Source organism: Chaetura pelagica, unplaced genomic scaffold (assembly GCF_000747805.2).
Source record: "Chaetura pelagica isolate M959 unplaced genomic scaffold, ChaPel_1.0 scaffold472, whole genome shotgun sequence".
In the NCBI taxonomy this organism is placed as follows: domain Eukaryota; kingdom Metazoa; phylum Chordata; class Aves; order Apodiformes; family Apodidae; genus Chaetura; species Chaetura pelagica.
Genome location: NW_009952566.1, coordinates 1,627,244 through 1,645,845, shown reverse-complemented (window position 1 = coordinate 1,645,845; position 18,602 = coordinate 1,627,244). Strand labels below are relative to the sequence as shown.

Genomic DNA, 18,602 nt, shown 5'->3' with positions numbered 1-18,602 from the left:
CTTAAATTATGATCTGGTGGCATATTTTAGTGTGTCAGCTCTTACGGTTTTATACTGTTATTGAATTATTTGCTTAGATATAACTAGACTTGCATTCATTCAGGTAATCTTTTGACTCCCAAAAGCCAGTTTTCTTGGAATAAGCAGTCACCTGTGTCTTTGGGACAAGAAGGGCTGCTAGCAAACTTGCCTGTAGGATTTCTTGTCCTAAGGGGAATTGACTGGTGCCATCCTAGCTGTAGTTTCTAGCTGATGAGTTAATGAACCGTGTGTGTTGTAACACCATTTCACACTTGCAATCAGCTAGTTGCATGTCTGTTTAAAAAAAAAAAAAGGTCATTTAGTTGTGTAGTAATGTACTTAAACTGTGATGAGTTAAAGTGTGAAGCTGTTTATGAGCATGTTCCCTTTTAATTCATCTGGAACTGAATGCTTTAGTGCATTTGTGTGCTTAAGGCACAAATGTGTCAGAAACCAAACGTAGGCAGAAATTGCCTTTTCTTAATGTTTAGTAAAATGGAGGGGAAGAGATTTTTCACTTTTTTTAAAAAGGATTATTTTTTTAATGTGGATGAGCTTATAACAGCTCTATGTCTAAACTGAGACCAGTGAGGAGTGGTGTTCCTCAGTAGTTGTTGCTGGGATAAGCACTGTTTATCGTCTTTGTCATTGACATGGTCAGTGGGATTGAGTGCACCCTCAGCAAGTTTGCTGACAACAGCAAGATGTATGATGTGGTGAACCTGCTGGAGGGAAGAGAGAGCATCCAGAGAGACCTTGATGGGCTTGAGAGGTGGACCCATGCTAACCTCATGAAGTTCAACAAGGCCAAGTGCAGGGTGCTGCACCTGGGTTGGGGCAATCCCACGCACAAATGCAGGTTGGGCAGAGAATGGATTGAGAGCAGCCCTGAGGAGGAGGTCTTGGGGTTGTTAGTTGGTAAGAAACTCAACATGAGCTGGCCATGTGTGCTTGCAGCCCAGCAAGCAAGCTACATCAAAAGAAGCATGGCCAGCAGGTCAAGGCAGATGATTCTTTCCCTCTGCCCTGGTGAGACTCCACCTGGAGTACTGTGTCCAGCTATGGAGTCCCTAACATAAGAAGGACATGGAGCTGTTGAAGCAAATCCAGAGAAGAGCCACGAAGAGGATCAGAGGGCTGGAGCACCTCTGCTACAAAGACAGGGTGAGAGAGTTGGGGCTGTTCAGCCTGATGAAGAGAAGGCTCTGGGGAGACTTTATAGCGGCCTTCAAGTACTTGAAGGGGACCTACAGGAAAGCTGGGGAGGGAGTTTTTACAAGGGATTGTAGTGATAGGCCAAGGGGGAATGGCTTTAAACTGGAAGAGGGTAGATTTAGGGTAGACATTAGGAAGAAATTCTTTAGTGTAAGGGTGGTGAGACACTGGCATAGGTTGCCCAGGGAAGTTGTGAATGCCTCCTTCCTGGAAGTGTTCAAGGCCAGGTTGGATGGGGCTTGAAGCAGGCTGGTCTAGTTGAAGGTGTCCCTGTCTGTGGTAGGGGGGTTGGAACTAGATCGGAGAATCATAAAATAGTTTGGATTGGGAGGGACTTGAATTGGAAAGAACTTTAAAAATCATCTAGTTCTAACCCCCTCTGCCCCGGATCTTAAAAGTCACTTCCAACCCAAACCATTCTATGGTTCTAAGATGCCCCACAGGCAACAGCAGACACCCAGATAAAATGGGGTGCAGGAGGGTCAGCATCCAGAGTGGAGCCTGAATCGCTTGCTGCTGACAAAGCTATTCCTGGAACCTCTTGCTGAAGGTAGGCTTTGCTGTTCCTCCCCAAAAGCAGCCTCCGTGGCCCTTGCTATTTCCCTTGCATAGCTTGGATCCCTCGTCTTCGACCAGGAGGAGTGTCTGCAAGTATAGCACATCTTTTCTGTGTTTGCAACATGGCAGTTCTGCCTACCTAAACCTGACCGTGGAGCTTTGCAGGCTGGGTTTGTGGCCACCTTCTTTTGACCTCATTTTTTTTCAGCTGCAGTTCCCCATGCGTTTCTTCAGCATTATGTAAGGGGGACCTGATTTGAAGCAGGAGGCCTGTGAAAAGCCATCTCAGTTCCTCAGTTCCGCCCCCCTCACCTTGCTTTTGCAGCCCAGCTGTGCCAGGAGTGGGGCCAGCATGGGGCAGAAGGAATGGGGTTGCAGGGGTTATCTCAGCACTGCATATAAGGCCACAGCTGCAGGATGGGGCTGGACTGGTGTGTCCTCAGCACTGCTGGGAGCCAGCAGAGTGGAGAGGGGCTCCTACAGTCCCCCTTTACCAGCACAGCTGAGCCAGCCCAGGCAAGTGAACCACAAACTAGCCTTATAAAAGAAAGTTAATACTTTCCTGATGGTTTAAAACCTCAGGGCAGCTTTCTGTAAGGCCAGAGAAGCAGAAGTGTTGGCTCAAAGGAAACCGTGTGAGTGATGAGCTAAGAAGGCTGCGAAAATCCTCCCCCACCAGACTGGTAGTCATTGTGCTGCCTGAAATTCACTACGTACCTGCTGGCTGTGGGTGCACAGGATTCTGCAAGACAGCTTTGCTGCACACCCTGACTGTGCTTGTGCCAGTGGTACCAGTAAGGGGGTTCTAATGCAGTCATGACTGAGCCTGGCCTTGCATTTCATGTTTTCTCCTTCTTCATTTTGCTACTGCGGAATTACTCCTTTGATTGAGACAAGAACCATATAATCACATAATATTAGGAATGCACCTATCTTTAGCTTGGAGGAAGTGCCATTTGAGTATTTACCAGCTCCCTACCTTTGAGAGTCTTAGCCCATAGGATTCCTCCAAGTAGATCTTTGAAGAGTACAAAGTTAGCCCTCTGGAACTCCAGGGTTGCAATCCTACTTACTGCCCTGCTTCTTCTTTGTAAAATACTAAACTCTACCATGTAATGATTACTGTTGCCAAGTCTGTCCCCAACCTCATGTCCCCACCCAGACCTTCTTTATTTGTTAATGCAAGGTCCAGCAGCACATTGGTCCACCTGCATCAGGAAGTTATGATCAATGCACTGCAAGAGGCTTCTGGACTGCCCACTACCTGTGTGGTCTTTTCAACAAATGGGAGGGTGATTTAAGTCACACATGAACACTAAGGCATGTGATCCAGAAGCTACTTCCAGCTGGCTGTAGAAGGCCTCATCAGTATCTTCTTCCTGGTTTGATGATCTGTAGTAGACACCCACAACAGTTTCACCCACATTTGAATGTCCCTTAATTCTTGCCCACAAGCTTTCAACATGTTCTTCCTCCCGCCCTGGATAGAGCTCAATGCATAAAGAGCAACACCACCACCTCGCTTTGTTGATCTATCTTTCCTAAAGAGTACATAGCTGTCCATGACAACATTCCAGTCATGGGAGCTGTCCCATTATGTCTCAGTAAACTGCAATTATATCATAGCCTTGTGACCTAACACAGATCTCTTAACTCCTCCTCCTTATTCCCCACACTGCGTGCATTGGTGTATAAGCATTTCAGAGGGAGCTGAGCACTCAGTTTTTGCTCTTGGGGGGTGGTAGGCCTTCTGATCCTCAAAAATGCCAGCACACTGCCCCAAAAATGCTGGGTTGCTACACCCAGGAGCCTCACTAGCATGTCCAGTTACATCCCACTCCCCTTTCAAACCTAGTTTAAATCCCTGTCAATCAGCCCCACAGTCCCTTGTGCACAGACCCTCTTCCCTTTTTGAGAAAGGTGTTTTCCATGAGGTGCCAGCAGGCCTGGTGCTGTATAGGCCATCTTGCAGTCAAGAAAGCAAAAAATTGTTGCAGTGACACCAGCTATGGAGCCACGTATTAACAGGCTGTATTTGTCAGTTCATTCCAGCGTCACTGCCTGCAACTGGAAGAAGAGACAAGTAGATAACCTGTGCCCCAGAATGCCTCACCACCCGTCCCAGTGCTCTGAAGTCTCTTTTGATTGATCTTAAGACTGCAGGTCTCAGCTTGCTCTCCACCTACATGGAAGATCAGTAGCGGGTAATAATCTGAGGACTGTACCAAACCAGGAAGTTTCCTAGTGACGTCCTTACCCTGGGCTCTGGTGACACAGCAGGCTTCTCTGGGAGGAGGGTCTACCCATCGTATCGGACCCCCTGTTCCCCTCAGAAAAGAGTCACCTACAACTATTACCCTTCTTTTCTTCTTTGTGGATGTCATGGTAATGTGGGTGGCAGGTCTTTCTGACTGGGCGTGCCTCTTTGTAGGCTGCCCAACGTCCTCATCTTCATTTGGCTGGCCTTTCTCAACCAGAGCCTTGTTCTCCAGTGGCACCTGGTGGGGGGGTGAAGTGGGCCAGGAAGAAGGTGACAGGATAGCTGAGGTGGTGTTGGTGGCAGTGTGTTATGGCCAAATGTTATGCTTTTACCTTGAAAGTACATTGTTGATATTACTGTAGTTTCCCATTAGGGTTCTTCTTTCATCCAGGCTATGCAATGTGCATTTGAAGTGTATCGTCCTTGTTTGCCCACGAGGTGCTTGAAAATTTCACAGAGACAGAAAATAGCCTTTTCCGTTATTTAATATATAACCTAAGGAAGTTGCTTTCAGCAAGCAGATATGTTTTTAAGCTGTAATCTGGCTGCTGTGTTTTAATAAAACACTTTGTCCTGTAGCGCTGGCAGGAGGAGGTACCAGGGACACTGGCTGGAATTGGGGTGTCTCACCCAGCCCCGGGTGCCGTCTCTGAAGGTGGCTGCTGGAGTGAGCCCTGTGCAGAGTATAAACGTGGTTGGAAAGAGGCAAACTTGGCCAGGGGACAGAACAGTGACTGACAGCTTCCTGTGGGAATTCCACAGCACTGGTGACACCAGAAGGATGCAGGTCTGGAGCAAGCAGGCAAATCTGTGCATCCCAGCCTCTGCATGATTTAGAGGGGAAGAAAAGCCTTTGGGGTAGATTTAGGAAAGACATTTATAGGGTAGATTTAGGGTAGACATTAGGAAGAAGTTCTTGACTTTGAGGGTGGTGAGACACTGGAACAGGTTACCCAGGGAAGTTGTGCATGCTCCCTCACTGGAAGTGTTCCAGCCCAGGTTGGATGGGGCTTAGAGCAACCTGGTCTGGTGGGAGGTGTCCCTGCCCATGCAGGGGGGTTTGAAACTGCATTATCTTTCAGGTCCCTTCCAACCTAAACCATTCTATGATTCCAGGTGCTGAGCTGGAGCATCTGTTTTGGCAGTGATATGAAGGGGGCTGAGTTAGAACCACACGGCAAATGACTGCTGTTCTTGAAGGACCCTGTAATTTCTATGTGCTGTTTCAACTCTGGTAAATCTGGTTTGAATCTGTTGTCTCATGTAGCAGGTAGAAAAGGAAAAAGAAATCCAAAACACAAGAAGCTCAGGCAGCTTGGAGTACACAAATGAGTTTAACTAGTCTAACCATAATTTGGTTGCTTCCTCTCAAATGTTTTGTTTTATTTGGGGTTTCTTATTTTGGAGAGTTTGGAAAAGAGGAGTTTGGTAAAGCTAAACAATGAAATGTGCTTTTATATGAGGCTTCAAGAATTACTTTCCTTTAAAGTGGCAGGCTCCCTCCTTCATCTCTTCAGAGGAAAAAAAAAACAACCTTCTGACTGACAAAACACTGCAGGATGGTGTTCCCTCCACCCCCAGGCATGTGTTTGGTACTGAGGATGAATGACAGAATATAGGAGTCCAGGGAACTTAAAATGGACCTCTGCCCAGCACAGAAGTGCGTTGTAAACAACTGCATCTAAATAGCCCTTTTTCCTTCCCTCGCCTGCCTAATGTGTTTTACCAAGGGTCTGCCTGCCCTGATTCTCGGAAATATTTTATGAAAATTAAAAGTGATTATAGGAAGCAGTTTTCTAGCTTTGGCTCAGTTAGCAAAAGGAGAAGGAAAGGCAGAAGTAAGTACCATTGCATTTTTAAGCAGAGCCTGACATATTTGCAGTGCATGTGAAGAGGATATTTTAAAAGTTTGCATCAGCTGTTGGATTCTATTTTGGTGATGAAGTCCAGCTAAAATAACATGGATGCTCATAACTGCGTGAATAAATGACCCCAAACTGGCTTCTTAAAATATCATACCAGCCCACTGTGGGAAGTTTGCATTTAACTGCTTTTTCCTTTCTGTTTGTATCCTGATGTATAGGAGGAGGGCACCACTGAACACAGAGGCTGAAGTGTTGCATTTGTGTATAGCAAAGACATTAATGATGGATTAAGTGCACTGATTCTTTTAGCTTAGCTAATAATCGTTAGCATGTTTCTTTCCTCCACCAATCTTATTCTCCCCCTCTCCCTCCCCAGTCTTTGAAATTTCTGTATAGAAGGGTTGAGATTCAGCGGTGAGTTATGTGGAGCCATCTGTTCCTGGCTACACTCAGCAGCAGCGCAGCCTCTCGCCCTCCTCTGCGCCCATGCAGTGTTTTAATACCTCCCAGCTGAGCTTGGCTCCTTTCTTTCCCAGCATCCCTACCCATGATCCAAAATGGAAGCATTTTGGCAGTGGTGGATGTGCCAAGGTCGCTGTTAGCACCTTGGAAGTTAGGAGGTAGTGCTTTCCAAATCAGCTGCTGCTAAGCTGATGACAAGCAGGTCAAAGAGGGAAGACTTTAAAGAGGAATTGGTACCCACCTCTCTCTCTGGACACCCCCCAAAGTGCCCCCTGTTTTGCCTGGAAACCCTCCTGTGCCATCAGCAGTGGTGGGTGATAACTGCAGTCAGGCAGCTGATACAAAAGACGTATTGGACAGGGTTCCTGCGGTTCTCCGCATGAGCTTGCACACAGAGCAAGGTGATGGGACTGATGGGAGTGAGAAGCAGGGAGCATTACCTCCCCAAAGTGGTATGGAGCTTGGTGGCCATTTCTCATGGCTTTAGCAGAGGACAGCTGTGGTAATGTGGCTAATGTTACTTGTTAGAGGAGCAACGCTTTGCAAATCTTTGTGGAACTGTGCAAACACAATTATTGGGCAGCTGATCATCCCAACAGTGCTGTAGGCCACCCTTGAGATGTCATTTCCAAGGCATAAACAGATCAAAGGAGCCCTTTTTGCAAAAAGAAAAAGCCTGCCTCCGTTCCTAGATGGTTTTAAGCACTTGGTTGGGGTAAACAGTTCTAAGATTTGTTTCTAAGTTTCTAAGATGCTGCTGAAGTGATTTAGCTCTTCTCAGCTCACTGGATTGACAGGGACTTGGGCATCTCATAGGTAGGCAGAGCCATCCCACTCACCCCTGTACCATGGGATTGCTGTGCTGCCTGGGGAGCAGCCCCAGTAACTGGGACTTGTGGTTTGGGATTTTTTCACCTTACAGCATTCTTATTTTCCCTTATAAGAACCTGATGCACAGACATTCCTTCCATTGAAGCAGTGCTCTGGCCCAGTGGTGCAGCCAGGTATCATACGGAAACGAAAGGTGTGGATCCCCTCACAGCCTCTGGTCCAGCCAGGCTGAGTCCAAGCTAAATGGGGTACTGTTGTACTTCAGTCCTCTGGCTTTTGCAGGCATTTCTCTTTGCTCAAATGCCTGCTTTTGCAGAGGTGTGTCTGACATCTTATATCACTGGCAAGTAGTGAAACAGCAAAATCTCACTGATGTTTCCCCCTTACCACATCTGAGTGTTTGCTGTATCATTTGACCCTGCCTGATTCTCATAACATTCCTTTTTCTCCTTCAGAGTGAATTGTTAAGCCACACCTGTGGTCCACACAGAACTGACTGGTGATGGCAGAATCGGGTTTGACATCAGCTTAGTGGAAATGATACTGTGCACCAAATCTTTGGAAACGTACCTCACATTTTGCTGACTTAAGACAGCACAGCCACTAACATCTTTCTGGCACTAAAAGCTATAACCACAAAACTTTAAAAATAAAAAAAAAAAGGTAGCAGTAAAACTAGCTAGCTTTCTGTGCTTTATATTGGTATTTGTGTAAGTGATGACTAGGAAACAGTCCAAACATTTCAGAAAAATTATAGTCCTGTCCTGGTTTTCAAAAAATCGTAATCCATGCTTACTGTAATGGTTGTGTACAGCTAGTTTGTCTTTGAACTGTACTGGAATATGATCTAACACAAAGCTTTTCCTTCAGCCTCTCTGTAAGGCAATAAAACTAGATTTAACTCCAGTGTTCTTCGGTGGATGAGAATGTCAATTTTGAAAAATATATGGAAGTTATTTTCTTCCATACAGTTTCTGTCTTGTCTTTAGTGGTAGGAAACAAACATACATTTGACAAAAGCATTTTCTTCCATGGCATTATCTTGCCATGACAAGTGAAAAGCTTGTGCTCAGAAGACAGGAGTCTCAAATCTTAAAAGATTTTTCACACTGAACCTTTTTCTTAGTGCTGAGATAATCTAAACTTTCTTTGAAGTGAGCTGTCCTGAGTATACAGGGCACATTTAGAGATGGATGGAAAATGTGACCTGTTCCCTTTCCTAGTTTTCTTGAATAGAGAGAAAAAGGTGTTTTGAAACAAAAATTAGGATCTTTGTTCTTCCTCTCTCTGTGTGCTGTATCTCTTTAGGCTTAATAAAAAGAAAAGCTGGAGGGGAAAGGAAGGACTTGTTCTGGCAAGATTAAGCTGAGGGAGTTCTGGGAGACTATATTTTGTCTTAATTTCTTTGAAAAGGTGGAAGTTTCTTTGCCATGCGTCCGAAATAACTCTGAAACTTCCTCTTTGTGAAGTTCATAAACAGCGGAGGCTCTTGCAGATAAACTCCAGGCTGGCGCGCAGCTCCGTCCTCTCGCTTGCCGGGCTGTTGTGCCGACTTTATCATTTTTCCCTTCCGTATTGATAGCACAGCTGTGTTTTCCCTTACTCTGGCCAATGAAAAGGGCCAAGTGAAGAAGAGCTGGCTTGTGCCGGGGCTCCCAAGGGATGGCACCTGGGCAGAGCACACAAACAAAGGGCTGCGGCTGCCTGCAGGGAGCTCCACGTGTGGGTCTCAGCCGGAGGTGGTTGGGCTGCAGCCAGGAGGAGGATGCAGCTTGCTGGCTGTCACTTTTCCAGGCTCATGCTCAAACCCTGAGTTGGTGAGGGAGTGGGGTTTCTTGTCCTGGGGAATGGCACAGGTTGCTCCTTGGGAGATCCCACTTGGACACAAGAGATAAATTTTTCACCATGAGGAGAGTCAAACATTGGAATAGCCTCCCAAGGGAAGTGGTGAACTCCCCCACGTTGGACAGTTTGAAGTCTGAGCTTAACAGGGTGCTGAGCCATCTCATATAAACTATGGTAGTACCTAGAAAGATTGGACCAGATGATCCTTGAGGTCCCTTCCAACCTGGCATTCCATGATTCTTTGATGTTTTTCAGATTACAAGATGGCAGTGGGATCCTCTTTAACATGTCCAGGCTTCCCAAAGTCAGCACAGAAGCTGCTGCAAGGAGGCCTGGCTAATGCAGAAGGCTGTCTTGGTACAGATGAGACCTTGAGCCCCCCACCAAGTTTTGTATTTTCATGCTGCATGTCGACAGTCCCCCTCAGATACAGGTGATGCAGTGAGCAGGCTTGCATGGCAATGCAAGATGAGCAAAGCAGAACATGGCAGTAGGGAGCAGGTCACTTTGTAGAGAGCTTGTGCTTTGCAGAGGCCAGGCTGGCACAGGTTTTCAATTCCTTTGGGACCATTATTTGCAACGCTACTTCTTCAACATAATGATACTTCTGTCTCCCCTTGTACTCTCTATCTCATGTAGCCATTAAAATCCTACAGGGGGAAAAAAAGCTGTCAAGTCTTGCTTGACCCACAATTCTTTTTGACAGCAAACTTGCAAATGATTTAGCTAGCTGAGAGCACTTCTGGAAGTTACAAGTGACAGAGCTCCGTAATTTCCCTCTGGCAACCAATTTCTGACAAGCTGCCACAGATTGTTTTAGTTCATAATTTTGAGATGAGTCTTTCTTCTTTGTTGTAGTCACCCCTTGAATGTTGTATCACACAGAATGAACCTATTCTGTAATGACATCAGAGGTAAGGTGATCAGTCCAGAGCAGGAGAAGGCTTCATTTCTCACTAGTTATTAAGATAGATGCTTATCTCAGCAGATTACTTAAGACACCTGATTAGCCGGCTGATCTTGTGTAACAAATCCATTTCAATGAGAAGTAAACTGCAGTAAATCATTAACATAATCTTCTTTACTAATGACTAGGGTTTTTTAATTTAGCGAGTCCCTTCTGAAAGTCTGACAGGGAAACATGGCAAATTTTTTTAAATTATCGCAGAGCAGTCATTTGCGTACAGCATTGTTTCTTAAAGCAGCCAATTCAACATGCAGTACGTGTGCTTGGTCAGATATGTACAGCTCACTTGCAAAAGGAAATGTGTTGCACAGGTTTTATAAAATTACTATTATGGTCATGATTAATGATGTTGTTATCCGAACAGTGAAACCACAAGACTTCAGGACCTCTGTAGCAATCGCAGAGCTCTAGTACATGCAGCACAAATTTCTCTAATTGAGCATTTGAGGGCATGTTGAAACAGAGTTTCTTACTGGACTCCCTGTTCCAACAACTTTGGTTTAGGGTTAATTTGTCTTATGTGGCTACTGGACACATAATAGTTTCCTGCCTCAATATTGGAGCTGGACTGGTTTCAACAGGCTTTAGAGGAAGATAGTGTTTCAGTGACAGACCAGTGGCTCAATGGTTTGGGACTTGTTTTTCCATGGGTGAAATAGCCTGGCTCTGGAGACCACGTCCTTTCACCAGTGTGTTGTATTTGGGTGACTTGCAACAAACCTCTCATGTGTCCCCTTTCCATCATCCTCCCCGAAATTTTCACTGCTAATGCTGGTGATAGAAAATCTGAGCCAAGATCCATTCTTGTCATTGGGACAGAATTTGTTCCCTGCTTCCATGACTGATAGTGCCTTGCCATCATTTGTTCATAGGGGCTGACAATGCCTTCTCTTTGAGAATGTGCCTGATTTTCACCAGTCACTAAGTCCAGGTTCAGTCCCAGTGGGGTGGCACTGAGTGAATGCTTGTGAAAGCCTGAGCATCATCATGCCTTTGATCCTTAGGCACTTAGTTTCTTCTATGGGTTTCCATATGGCTTCTTGAACCATTTTTTAACTATGAGCTCTGTCAGAAGTACCTCCTTCTGTTTGAACCTTATCTTAGCTTGTTCCAGTGAATGTCTTGCAATCTTCTCTTCTGAAGGATACTAAGAGTAATATCCTGCTACTCACATTCCCATGAGACTCATGATTCAATAGGCTTCTCGTCCCATCTCCATAGTCCCTTCCATCATCTCTTTCCCAGACTTGAGAGCTCAGGTTGTTTATGAGAAGCCATCCCCCTTGATTGTCCTGACTATGGCTCTGTGAGCTTGCCATGGTGGAAATACCCTTATTGTCACAGGGTGGAGTTGAGGCCAGAACCACAGACAGACTGGGGAAGCACAGCAGATACAGTCAATGCCTTCACGATAATATTTGTTGTTGCTGCTTTTTTTTTTGTTCTGGTGCTAAGCCACCAAGCTGAGAGTGTTGAAGGGCTGTCAGTGTTAAGCCCAAGACCTCTTCCCTGAGCAGCAGTAGCAGCTGGCTCAGAGTGCATCACTGTACATGTCAGACCGAGGTGTTGTCATCACTTTGCACTTCAGGGGTAGTTATGGTGGGGTTTTTTAGCATCCAGTCTCTCAGCATTATGAGGTTCTTAAGGAATTTTTCAGGGTCAGCTTTCATTTTTACACCCTAGAATAGCTTATTTCATCAGAAAACTTTGTCTTCTTGTTGTTCACCTCTCTCTTGAGATCATGGATGAGTAAGCTCACAAGCACAGGAGAGGAGCCTGTGGGGTTCATGGGTGGCCTTCTGCTTCTTTTCTACCTTTTTTTCCTGATCTTCAAACAATTCATTCCCAAGTGTCAAGAGCTTTCTCACCTACAGAGGTCTGAAGCTTCAATGGGAGACCTTGTAGGAAAATAACAGTAATTGGCTTATCCCAGCCAATGGTCAGCAAGGTAACCCTGCAGGCAGCGGCATTTGTCAACCAGTTGCCTTTAGCGTCACCAATCAGGAGGCAGTGGGAACTTTTTTACAGACAAGTGAGCAGAGACCTAGTCTCGGATAGCTTGCTTTCTCCCTTTCTGGGCACTTCAGAGTAAGTGTTTGTGTTGGCAAAGTGCCCTTCTAATGTGAGGACACTGAACCTGGAAATGCAGCAATTTTTAATAAGGTGAAAGCGGAGGCCAGAACCACAGCCTCCGTGGTATGCTGCAAACAGGTTTTGTAGCCATGTCAATGCATGTGGAAGAGAGGCTCAGTTGCCCTGCTGGGTCTGAACGAGAATAAGGTGTGGAGGAAAGCAAGGATAGATAAGAATCTAGCAAGATAAAAATCCCTCCTGCCTCTTTTCCTATTGCCTATTGCAGAAATACTGCCTTTCCTGAGAGACAGCAAATAGGAGGCTGCTTAGAGGGCTGGGTATAGCTCGCATCTGCCTCACTGAGATTGTCTAGTAGTTATATCCAGTTTGGGATTTTTATTCCCATCTAGGAGGATGAGGGGGTTGCAGGCCAGTATGCACAACCCCCTCCAGTTGGGTGATTTTCCCAGGCTTCGTTATTTTGACCAGAAGCACCCACGATGTTTTTGGAATGCATCCACAAAAGGCCTGTCCCAGCAGGGCTTGGCCATAGTTCCAATGAAAGCGAAGAGTCCTGCTAGCAAGCTCAGCACCATGGTAAGGCCCTGCCTTCTTTTTAGTTCATGGCAGTCAAAGTTTAACTTGAAGAGCATGCTGTTGGCTGAGGCTGCCTGAGCTATGGGTGCGTGACTTTCTGTTGGTCTGAGAAGCTTAAATTACAGCTCAGCATCTGGGTCTGCTCTGCATACAGCACTGCAAAAAGGTGCTTATGTGAGGCAGGTGTTGTAACTAAATCCTAACTTTTCTCAGGTTTTCAAAATAGGTTAGAAGCTTAAGTACTTGCTTGTAGAAGCTGCTTGTTTTCTTTTGAAATGTCCCTGAGATTTGCTAGATATTGTATGACCTAAAGTTACAGGTACAAGAATTAGTTCTGCTGACTTTAAACCCCAGATTTGAAATGCCTTTTTCTAATAAGTTGCAAAGACTGGGCTTTTTAAAAAGAGCCTGAATATCAATGCAGTTACATTTTGGAGGTGTTGCTAACTGTCTTAAAAGTTGTTCTGCTTCTAGGTACTTGTTTGGAAAACAAACACACAAACAACCCACAACCAAAACAAACATATGCATTAAAAAATCTGTTCCTAATGGGCAGGTCAGCTATTCAAAACTCATCCTGCTCATTGTATTTCTCAGATAACCCAGCCTGTCTTTACATCACAGTGCAAACAGGTCTGTGTGTTTGCTTTCAACAAAGTTGGGAGTTCAATGCTTGAAAGTGCTACATCAGTTAAAGAAGATCGACATCTATTTTGTGTTGTAATGCTTTAAGGTGTGCTCACCTTTGGACAGAGTCTTAGAGTATTGTTTTCAGAATAAACAAATATCCACAATGAGTGTTCTTGTAGTCTTGGAGTAACAGACATGTCTAGAAAATAATATTTAGAGAGTGCATTCTTAATGAGAGAAGGCTTTTCAGGTAAAACCAGTCTTCTCCCACTGCCGATAAAACTTCACTGCTCTTGAGGTTGTGTCTCCAGCTAACTTGTGGAAAATGGAAGCCTTTCCCTTGAACTTGTAGCTTCAGGACAGCTGCTTAGTTTGGGGGGGGTGGATTTGTTGGAACAAGACCAGAGGAGGGCCAGAAAGATGATCAGAAGGCTGGAGCACCTCTGCTACAAAGACAGGCTGAGAGAGTTGGGGTTGTTCGGTCTGGAGAAGGCTCCAGGGAGACCTTAGAGTGGGCTTCCAGCTCCTGAAGAGGCTACAGGAAAGCTGGGGAGGGACTTTTTACAAGGGCTTGTAGTGACGGGATGAGGGGTAATGGCTTTAGGCTGGAAGATGATAGAGTTGTCTTACGTATGAGGAAGAAATCCTTTCCTGTTAGAGTGGTGAGACACTAGCACAGGCTGTCCAGAGAAGATGCCCCATCCCTGGAAGTGTTCAAGGCCAGATTGGATGAGGCTTGGGGCAACCTGGTCTAGTGGGAGGTGTCCCTACCCATGTAGGGGGGTTGAAACTAGATGATCTTTCAGGTCCCTTCCAACCCAACCCATTCTCTGATTTTCCCTCATTCAAAGTACCAATATTTTAGGCACATGCAGTGTTACAGCTCTTATAATTGTTGCGCATGGAGGCTCTTTTTTGTGCTCCTTATCAGTTAGTGTATTTAACAGCTGTCCTCTGATATTCATGTTAATAGGAAAAAGCCCAACCAATCCATGAAAAAAATTAATGGGGAAAATTCTGCCCATGGCAGGGGGGTTGGAAATAGATTATCATTAAGGTCCCTTCCAAACCAAACCATTCTATGATTCTATAATTGTATGGAGACTGTTTTAACCAAGGGCAGGTTATGGAGAGAAGATGGCTAAGACTGGTACCTCACTGTGTATTTCTCCAGGAGAAGGAATATGTGTATTGAGAAGCTGTGTGTATTGGCAACAGCATGTTGTTGCGTGATACTTCACTCTTTGATGATCATGTAATGATGTAACTATTTATCCTAAAGAAAGTACTCACCGTGAGCCAGGAATGTACAAAAACACAAGTAGCATTCATTGCATATTGCAGATTAGTGACGTAATGAGGAAAAAAATCCTGAAGTTTTTAAAGGAAATCTGATCGTTCAAGTAGCCTGGAATGAACTGAAGTTTGGTGAGTGTTTGGAGAAGAATGTGTAGAGGACTATTTGGCTTAATGGGATGCCTTAACAAAATTGCCAGGTGTTTTTGTAGCCTGGGTAACTAGTAAGGTACAGCCTGGGCACACAGATGCTCTGAGTCTGCCTGCAGGACTTACACAATTGCATCATTTGATGGAGTTTTAACTTCACTCTTCAGGGGGAGCTTCTAACGTGAACACTCATCATCCTGCAGTGCCCAGTATAACAAATAACGTGCCAAGCAAATACGAGTGGTGTTGGTGAATGTGTCATGGGTAGGCTATGGCATATTATTTTTCCATGTGTGTGGCGACAGCTTTTATGGGCTGGCAACAGATCTGCCTCTTTCACATATTTTACGTGATACTTTATGAAGCGGCCTGCTGTCAGGTGTTGCCAGTATTGCAGGTGTGCACAAAGTCAGTGAGTAGCAAAACATCTCTTTTAATACTGCATGTGGTAACAGCTGAATGTGTGACAATTTCCTCCCCCCTCCTTCTTTCCATTTAAAACAGAATGCTACAGATAGCTCCTCTAACTCCTCTCAAAAAAGGGAACAGCCTGTGAGAACGCTGGCTTCTCCTTCATCCTGTGAACATCGAAGAATTTGCACTCGTGGACACCTTCATGACCATTTCAGCTCTGACCACTACCATCTAGACCAAGTAAGGTTTCTTCCCAGTGTTGCCACCTAAAGGGGCTGTGTCTGCCATAGCTAAGGCTGGTTTTTCCCCCCACATCCCTGAAAGGCACCACCCTCCCTCCTTCTGTTCTGCCCCTTTCTTTCTCAGTTAGCTTTAAATGCCTTCCAGTTTTATTTTTATGTTTTTTAAAGAGGCTTACACTGTGATTTAGTCTGTTATATTGTACTGTGTGCTCCCAGACCATTGTAGGCGTGTGACAGTTGTACTCATTCCTGAGCCAAAGCTTGAACCCCTGTGATGGGTCATGGTGAAGGGTGTACAAAGAAGGAAAAATAAAATAGTTAAACATTGCCTTTCCACTAAGCAAGGAGGCAGTGATTGCTGATAGCAAAGTGAGTTTACTTATCTTTTCTTCCTTTTCATCTCCATCCCTACTTCCACAGTCAGTACCGCGATCCTACCGGCACGTCAACTTTCCAGATGATGATGAGGAGATAGTGCGAATCAATCCTCGGGAAAAGATTTGGATGACTGGATACGAGGACTATCGCCATGCCCCAGCACGGGGAAAGAACTTTGATCCTGATGACATGGACTCCTACGTACGTTTTGCCAAAAGCGAGGCCTCAAAACATGAATACACTTACCCTTATGTAGACAACTCGGACTTTGACCTGGGTGAAGATGTCAAGGGTGCTGTGATAAAGACTCAACCTGTCAAATTCAAGCCTAGGCGGAAGGAAGATGGTGAGAGGTCACGGTGTGTGTACTGCAGGGACATGTTCAACCACGAGGAGAACAAACGGGGTCAATGCCAGGATGCTCCAGACCGCGTCAAGACTTGCATCCATCGAGTGAGCTGTATGTGGTGTGCAGACACTATGCTCTATCACTGTATGTCCGATCCAGAAGGAGACTATACAGATCCTTGCTCGTGTGACACCAGTGATGAAATGTTTTGCCTCCGGTGGATGGCCCTTATCGCCTTGTCTTTCATTGCTCCATGTATGTGCTGTTACTTGCCGCTTCGGGCTTGTTACCACTGTGGGGTCATGTGCAGGTGCTGTGGTGGAAAACACAAAGCTGCTGGATGACTACAGATGCATTCGAAGTGTTACATTTTTCCTGTAGTTCAAGGAACACGTTGGTTTTGGAGCATTGAGATCACTCATTTTGATGCAGCCACTGTGCCCAACAGCATCCAGAAACCACCAGTTTGGATCACTTTACGTTGGTCGTCTGGGGCTCACACTGCATTGATTTGCTCATAAAGTGTTCTAACTAACTAACCTACAGCATAGACTTTTGTATTATTAATCTGTAATCAAAACAGACTGTCTTGTACATGTTTATATTTTATTTTTATTTTTTTTTCCAGTTACAATGAGTTTGAGAAAAGAACTGCTTTAAATGGTGGTGGATTGTAGAACATCTCCAGGTTGTGTCCGTCTTGCCTCTGCTTGTGCGGTACCATCAGCGGGTTAGCAAGCTCTGGCATTTCTAGAAACGGGGTGGTGTGGTGAATGAAATCTCACATGGAAGGTATTTTAACTTGCCGTCAAGTTATTGTGTGTGTATAGAAGGTGTGCTAGTAACAAAACTTGTACCACAACACAGTATTTCTGTCACTGGTTTCCTTGGGTTTTTTGTTCTGTTTTCCAAAGCCAAAATAGTCATCTAAGCTGCAGTTTGTCTTCTAGAGTCCATCGTCATTTCCTTCAGCAAACATCTTAAATTATTTCTCTGTTCATAAAGCTCTGTGAACAGAAAGCAAGGCTCAGTTACCATAATCACATAACCATTGAGAGTCTGGTAGTCCTCCTTACCTGCAATCATTTCAGACCACTACTTGAAAGGGAAACTTAGATTTTAGGGTTTTCTTTTTTCCCTAAATAACATTGGAAAAATAAAACTGTGTTTTCAGAGTTCTGCCCAAAAGAAAGGGAACTTCTTCAGTAGCCAGCCATGTAATGATTGTGAATAAAACACTACGGTTCCAAATGAGGAAAAATTGTTGTTATGCAAAGAATTACTAACAATGCAATGTCAAAAGCACTATTATGGCAATTCTTGGGAAATGCTGCATTAAGTGGTGGATTATATGGAAGACCATGTTTGTTTGTTTGTTCTGTATAGTGATACATGAGCATGAGAACATACGCATCCACGGTAGAAACTACATTTAGCAGTCGAAGCAGGTATTTAAAACCAAAAGCCAGGGTGTGAGCCACCACTTCCATTCCCTGACCTGCGGTCCCGGTCCTCCAGATGCTTACACGTCTCGACGTACTGCGCGTGGAGGCGGCGTTTCTGTGAGGCCGCGTGTAGGACACGAAGCACGTGAGTCTTTGCAGGAGCCAGACCAAAGTGTCTCCCTGGCTCTCCCCTCCCTAGTTCACCACCCAGATTTATCAAGTGGATGCATAAGGTGCATACAGCAGGATAAAGATTACTTTAATTATTTTTTTTTTAATTTCTTTTTTTATTTTAAATGTCATGTTGTCTTGTGTACAAGGCTTGTAATTAGCTTGGAAAAAGAGTATTTTTCTAATATATTACAAGGAATAGCCAAATAATTTTTATTAAAAGAAAATGATTTAGCGCAGTGAGCTCTAACTAGCATAGTACAATCTGAATACTTTGAGGCAGCTAGGGATTGGCTTGTCAAAGCTGGCACTGCTGTTCCTGCCATAATTTCTTTCTGCAGTAAATTGCCAGTGGTTGCATGTCCTTTCCCTCCCTCTATTGCACATTGACATCAGTCTTAAAAGAGAGGAATTTTTTTTTTTTTTAAATTAATTTGCCAAATAAATATAAAAGGAACGCTTGCCATTCTTTCTTGGTGGAATGTCCCAACAGTTCCTCTGAGAATTAATCACAGCTTTTTAGTCAACCATGAATTAAGTATGCAACGTGCTTATACACTATAGAGTTTGGTAGGCTTAATTCGTAGCAGTTGCTGGGGATCTTTTAGGTTGGGGGAAAAAAAAAAAAGGAATTATAGTAGAAAAGGGATAGAGTGTTACACTCTGGGTGATATGTCTGGGTTTGCTGAACGAAATATAAATATTTTGTGCCTAATAGCAGTTGACAAATCTCTCAATGGTGTCTAGTAAACATCAAGCCAGCCTCGAGGAAAAAAAAAGATAAATAATGGAACAACCTTCTCCTTTTATTTCTGTTCTCAAAAGTTGTTTCA

The 18,602-nt window shown here is 44.6% G+C and overlaps 1 protein-coding gene across 1 annotated transcript in view; it reads left to right on the top strand.

The window, feature by feature from the left end:
* The window catches only part of SPRED2 (sprouty-related, EVH1 domain containing 2), a 40,546-nt gene extending 23,056 nt beyond the window's left edge, over window positions 1-17,490 (top strand). Inside the window, exons 5-6 of the mRNA XM_009993446.1 lie at window positions 15,275-15,424; window positions 15,847-17,490. Of these exons, the coding sequence (XP_009991748.1) occupies window positions 15,275-15,424; window positions 15,847-16,497 (801 nt within the window). The 3' untranslated portion in view covers window positions 16,498-17,490. The remainder of the gene's footprint in view (window positions 1-15,274; window positions 15,425-15,846) is intronic.
* Window positions 17,491-18,602: the final 1,112 nt, after the last annotated feature.